This window comes from Camponotus floridanus, unplaced genomic scaffold, assembly GCF_003227725.1.
Source record: "Camponotus floridanus strain SB8 unplaced genomic scaffold, Cflo_v7.5 scaffold180, whole genome shotgun sequence".
NCBI classification, from domain to species: domain Eukaryota; kingdom Metazoa; phylum Arthropoda; class Insecta; order Hymenoptera; family Formicidae; genus Camponotus; species Camponotus floridanus.
This window is the reverse complement of record NW_020229304.1, coordinates 13,009-19,566: the sequence shown is the minus strand read 5'-3', so window position 1 is coordinate 19,566 and position 6,558 is coordinate 13,009. Positions and strand designations below refer to the sequence as shown.

Below are 6,558 nucleotides of genomic sequence, written 5' to 3'. Positions count from 1 at the left end.
TATACTTAAATATATTTTATAATAATATATTTTATTTGTATACATATATAAATAGGTATATACGCTATAGTTATTATAATTAATGTAATCATAATTGAATACGAATCTGTTCTAACCTTTACTTCTCTTTCTCTCTTTTTCATAAATTATTGCTTTTTACATTTAAATATAACATAATTGTATAACATTACAGATCATTCCTCTTATTATTACTATTGTTAAACATATCTTTAAAAAATGAATGAATCTCTACAGTTAATTAAGAAACACAACATTTGTCAATTGAAGTTATTTGATGAAACAACTAATATAGAATATAAAATAGAAGTTAATGAAGATGATTATAATCGTGCTTATACAGGTGTGTACATTTCAATAATAAATAGTTAACTATTTTGTGACATAACTAAATAAATTTAATAACATTTTTTTACATAATTCCTTTTCTTAATTATATAGTATAATTATTATGCATTGTTTAAAACTATTAATATATATTATGTTATTTCTTTATATATAGATATTACATTTGCTAATGCTTTGCTACAAAAAGCAAAACATACAGTTTTAATTAACAAACATAATTTGAGCACAATTGATAAACTCAGTTGTTCGAAAACAAATGAAGAAAATATAAATACTAGCATACAACTTGACGATTCATTGTCAGATACTGATACTGATCAAAAAGAAACAAACAACAATGCTTCAGATATTGAGAATGAAATAAACATGTTAAATATAGGTATGTTAAAATTATTATACAATTGCAGAAAACTAGCAAGATTTATTAAATAATTAAATTTATTAAATTTATTTTTTTCTTTTTAGAACCAACTGATAAGTGGACACATAATGCTACACTTTTGTTGATCTCATTATATAAAGAAAAGTCGCATATGTTGGGTAAAGGACCTCATAAGAAAATGTGGAATCTAATTTCTCAACGCATGAAGGAAAAACAATATAATTTTACAGTCACGCAATGTTATAATAAAATGGACACTTTAAAACGACGATATCGTTAAGTTATCGATCACAATGCTCAAAGTGGAAATGATAGAAAAGAATGGATATATTTAGAGGTACTAAATTATAACAAAAAAAATATTCAGAATTATAACAATTGTTTAGTTTTGCTACTAATAATGAAAATTTTTATAATTAAATAAAATATAAATAATAAATCATAACTTTTTCTCTTAAAATATGTATATTTTAGTCATTGATGAAGTCAGATGAAGTTTTTTCCAATAAAACATGGGTAAAACCAATATCTGTAGCGGGATCAAATATCCGAGAACCTGAAAAGTCATTATTCGATGACAATGAATCATCAAACAGTTACTAAAACAGTTACTCAAACAGTAACTAAAAAAGTATATTTTATTGTTTGTTGTTGTTATTTAGATTTATAATTAACAATATTTTTTTTAGAACGACAGAAAATCTCATTACACGAAGAAAGAGCAAATTATTTGCGAACATCACTGGAAGAAAAACGTTTAAAACGAGAAGACACTGCTAATTATAGAGCAGAAAAAATAAAAATTTTAAAAGATTTAAAAGAAATTTTTCAAACAAGAAAGTGATATAAACATTATTTGATGCAGTCTTAGCAGAATGACTAACTAGTAATTTTTAAACAATGTTTTGCGCTCTAAATCTCTTGTGACACAATAACTGTTTAATGTCTCAAGTTTTAAATCCAAATTCATAATTGTTTTCAAATCTTAAGATTTAAAAATTTCTTAAAGATCATATTCAACCAATGCAATTGTCGCATATTGAGATTTTAAAAACGACTATAAATTCGGACCTAAATGTATATACGAAGATTGTCTTTGTGTATACAAGTGTATATAAGTCACATATTCATTTAAGAGTTTTAAGAAAAAAAAAGTACAAATTAAAACTATAAGGCCCGGTTCCACAACTCGAGTTAATCTGAGTTTAATATGTTAAATTGAGTCCTGATTGGTCCATTCATTAAACTCGGATTAACTGGATTGTGGAACTGGGCCTAAGTAAGTTTACAAAACTGCATAAGTCTCAGATTGTGATATTATTAATAATTCTATTATTATATATTTATTAATAGTGTTGTGATAGATTACTAAAGGAAATTAATTGACTGTTCTTTTTATTTACTTTTTTCATTCCTTTGATTATTTATTTTTTTTGATTATTATAAAAACTATTGTATTTATTTGTCAAATAATCTGGTTTCTACATATCTACTACAAGTCAAAATGTAATAATTTGTTTTTTATTTACAAGATGTGTTGGTTTTTTCAAAATACTATTGCTTATTATTAAAATGTTCAAATTCTTTATTTGTTACTTATAATTAAATATAATAAAAATTAATAATGAATATTAAGATGTCAATTTATTTTATTTTATTTCTTTGTCATACATTTTAAAGAATGCTATATAAAAATTAATATACTTTACAAATATTTATATATATAAACACACACACACACACACACTACATACAAAAATTAATTCCTATCTTGAAAATTATTATTTGCAATTATTTCCATTAATCGATTTCTTTTTACATTTCCTTCTTCTCTCAATTCATTAGTGATAGCTAACGGTTCCATTTCGTGTAGCATTTCAGGCACAACAACAGGGATTTCAATAGCATCATTTTTTAATAAACAAATGTTGTGTAATACACAACAACTAACTACGTAATATGGAATTAAATCTGTCCTTGTCATTGGCAACTTATCCAATAAATAACGCCATCGTCCTTTCAATAATCCGATTGCTCTTTCTATAATTGTTCGGGCAGATGACAAATTACGATTAAATTCTTTCTGTCTCCTAGTTAAATGACTATTATCATAGAATGGTACCATGACATTTTTTTGTATACTATACGCTGCATCGCCCAATAAATGACTGTCTTCAGGAAAAAATTCTGGAGTACAATATTGTTGTACACCAGAATAAAGAAACACTCGCATGTCATGCACACAACCTGGCATTCCAGCAAAGACATGAATGAAAGATAAATCATGTTTACAGATTACCTAGAAAGAAAATATAGTTATTCTTAACAAACAATTTGCTGTTTCTACATATTGTTCATTCAGTTTACATTAATAGAGTTTGTAATATTTACTATTTCTTAAAATTAGTATATTTAATTGAAAAAAATTTTATTTTTCCTTACTTGTAATTGCATAGAGAATCTGCCTTTTCTGTTAATGTAACTATTAGCATCTCTTTTTGGTCGAGCAATGTTTATATGTGTTCCATCAATGATACCTAGAACTTTTGGAAATCCATACAATCTCTGCATGTTTGTCCATGTTGTTTCAGCTTCTTCATAATTAGGCCATCTGATGAAACAATTTCGAAGGCTGTACAATGCTCGAACAACTCTTTTGACGGAAAACCATGCAGTTGATCTGGCAACACCAAATCTTTCACATATGGAGCGATAAGAATCTGGTGTTGCCAAAACATAAATAGCTATTAATAGCTGTTTTGTTGAATTAATTTGTTCTCTTCCTATGAATGGAAAGTTTTCTAATTGGGGTCCAATTAAATGTAATAAAAAATAAAAAGTATTACGCTCCATCCTGTAACAAATAACATGACATATATTATTATTAATATGAACGTGTGTTTTATATTAATAATGCTATAATTATAATAAAAATGACATGATTTACCTAAAATGTGATTTAAATTCAATATTTGTATATCTGGTAACAACATTTTCCAAATAATCTGTTATTTTTGGTACTATATTCCTTTCACCTCTATTGTTATTATCTCTATTTTCGAATAAAATATTTTGTAATTCTTCATTATCATCATCACTATCTGAAGAAGAACTACTCGAAGATTCAAAAATGATGTTTTCGAGTAAAATATATTGTTCCATAATAATAATTAATGTAATTGTAACACTTTCATATATTGTACATACGGTACAATACAATCCCAATGATCCCAGTGGGAGAAACGAAACGCAGCACTGGAAGTTTTCAATACTGCCAACTTTATCTTTTTTCCCAACACCAACCAAACATATTTTCGAACGCACACATTTTCGAACGCACACTAAAAGTTCTTTTCTAGTGCCAAGAACATTTCTTACCAACTTCAACATGTGACATGGATCAATAAGAAACACATAGACCTTGGTGTCATTAGATGGATGTTTGAACCATGTCTGAAAATTATTTGAATGTGTATCAAATTTGCAATCAAAAGTTTGGAACATTCTTACATTAGCCGATAAACCATCACACGTCAATGATACCACTAACATTCCAGCTTCATGCAATGCCATTAAACATTGTATTGTTAAATTTCGCTTTTGATCCATTGTTATACCGTTTATTAGATAGTAAGCAATAGGTAATTTCCAAGCTTGATTTATGCACACCACACAAAAAACCAACGCTTCTTTAGCCATTTTTGATGTATCGCATTCTACATGAGCACCATAATCTACATATCCTACGAATCTACCTTTATAATAATCGACATGCTGCCTTATTGCCATTTCGTCAAACATTAACACGCCCACCAATCTATACGAAACGGAATGTGCGCGTCGTTTAATAGCTTCTAAAGCCTCAGTATTAATACCAGACTCTCCATTAACTGAGTGGTACCATTTTGTTAATGTTTTCGGATGTGGCAACATATTATAAAATTTTTTTCGAACATAATTATATGCCTTTGGCGAATAATAGTGTAATGACAATGCAAATTGTCGCAAATTAGGCTTATATGTTTTAGATACAGGCAAATTTTTACGTTTTCTTACTTCACGCTGTATTAAATCTTGCATACTTGCATCCAAATATTGTAATATATCACTCTCTTCTTCAGTTAGTAGTTTCCGCTTCTGCACATCCTTTAATACATTTTTTAGTGTAAGCAACTTCTTCCGTATTGTTTTTTGTTTATATAGACTTGTAGATAACCTTCTTTTTAAAGTTTTAATTTTACTAGTGTACACCTTTCGAATTCCAGTTTTTATTGATGAGTTTATAATTCGGTCTGGAGATATACTGATGGAACGATGTATTTGATTAATGTTACATGAATGTGTACTCATTATATTATCTGATTCCATATTTGTTTCAATATTTTTGTCTGTAATAGACTGTAATACAATTATTGTAGTATTAATATTATTAATTTACTAACATAAGCAGATACATTCATTTGTACTAACCAGCAACGTTATTATTTTTTTCAATAGTAGTGTTTTCTTGAATAGTGTTTTGATGATGTAAATCAATTTGAATTGCAGGCTGAATTTCCGTTTCGAGTAACTAAAAAAGAAATTTATTAGTTGTTATATCTTACAATAAATATATTTAATAACTAAAATATTGATGTAATATATGTATATATACACACATATGGAACAGCATCTTTTCTTAACTTGCGATTTGTATGATTTGGTTCATAATCTGTATTTTTAAAATGAGCAGAACAAACTGCGGCTGATTTTACTGGTTCATAATTTTCTAAGTGTTTTTTTGTTAAATTTTGCGAGTGATAAAACGTTGATTTTATTAGATGTAATTTATTGAGTGCTGCGATGGAGGGCAACACCTCGAACGAAAATACCGCCCTTTCTCTAATAATTAATTAAATGTGGTCTTGAGATTGGTGTCACAATAAATGAACGATAATAAGTTAACTAAATTTACTTTAGATTTTACACGCAGTTCTAATATAATATAAATTTAATATGATAAAGTATTATACACTATGCTCGGTAATGACTAATGAAAGTTGTGTGCTTCGAGAGGCGTATCGACACATACAGTCTTGATTTTTGGTCTTCTCTTAGAGAATTTCGCGAGTTTCTCCCACCTTGTAGGTGGTGAACGAGAGCTAACATATGAGCACTGCGCGCTATCTCTCGCACGTTCCCTAATTCTACAATACAGTCAACACTAAGTGTAAAGCTTTAAGCCACTTCTTGCGTCTCTCCAGATTTTTGGGAAATCTAAAATATATAATATTGTTTATAAGTACATTAAAATATTAACTAATACAAATATTACAAATTTTTTATTAACATAATCTATATTTAAAATATTTTACATACAAATGAAATGAAATTTTCCGGTTTAAAGCACTTTCCACTTCTAATTGATCAACATTTTTTTTTGTACATCGATTTTTGCACTTAAACGCAACGCAAAAGCTCATTTTTTTGCAATATATTATACACTCTTAAGTATCCACAATCCACAGGTATCCACTAACCTTTCACATATCTATGCCACTAACAGACACAATATACATATGGCAGCCGTAGTTTGTAAGCCGAATATTGTCGAGTCTTAGCGGAATGAACCGATGTCAAGTAAGTCCTCCCCGCCCGACAAACAGATCCCCCCTTGCCCATAATAGCAGCTCATGCTCGGTCTATACTTTCATATGTCTATGGTACGACACACTTTGGATAACCTATGAAAAACGATTTATGCAATATTTTATTGTGTCTTGTGTGCATTGTGCATTGTGTAAAAACTTCTCTTGGACGAAATAAACTTA

The 6,558-nt window shown here is 28.2% G+C and overlaps 1 protein-coding gene and 1 pseudogene across 1 annotated transcript; one reads left to right on the top strand and one right to left on the bottom strand.

The window, feature by feature from the left end:
* Positions 1-221: 221 nt before the first annotated feature.
* LOC112637583 lies at positions 222-1,912 on the top strand (annotated as a pseudogene).
* An 88-nt stretch (positions 1,913-2,000) lies between these two features.
* LOC109609831 lies at positions 2,001-6,330 on the bottom strand. Its single transcript, XM_025407627.1, has 8 exons — positions 6,107-6,330; positions 5,820-6,004; positions 5,219-5,318; positions 4,259-5,146; positions 3,696-4,201; positions 3,191-3,602; positions 2,519-3,047; positions 2,001-2,023 (listed from the first exon to the last, which is right to left on the bottom strand). The coding sequence occupies exons 2-8, from the start codon at positions 5,894-5,896 to the stop codon at positions 2,001-2,003; spliced, it is 2,535 nt and encodes an 844-aa protein (XP_025263412.1). The 5' UTR covers positions 5,897-6,004; positions 6,107-6,330.
* Between the last annotated feature and the right edge of the window lie 228 nt (positions 6,331-6,558).

Coding starts and splice junctions, on each gene's coding strand:
- LOC109609831 (XM_025407627.1), bottom strand. CDS start 5,896: ATGTTAGCTCTCGTTCACCACCTACAAGGTGGGAGAAACTCGCGAAAT. Junction 5,319..5,819: donor GAAGACCAAAAATCAAGACT/GTATGTGTCGAT, acceptor TTTCTTTTTTAG/TTACTCGAAACGGAAATTCA. Junction 5,147..5,218: donor AAAAAATAATAACGTTGCTG/GTTAGTACAAAT, acceptor ATTGTATTACAG/TCTATTACAGACAAAAATAT.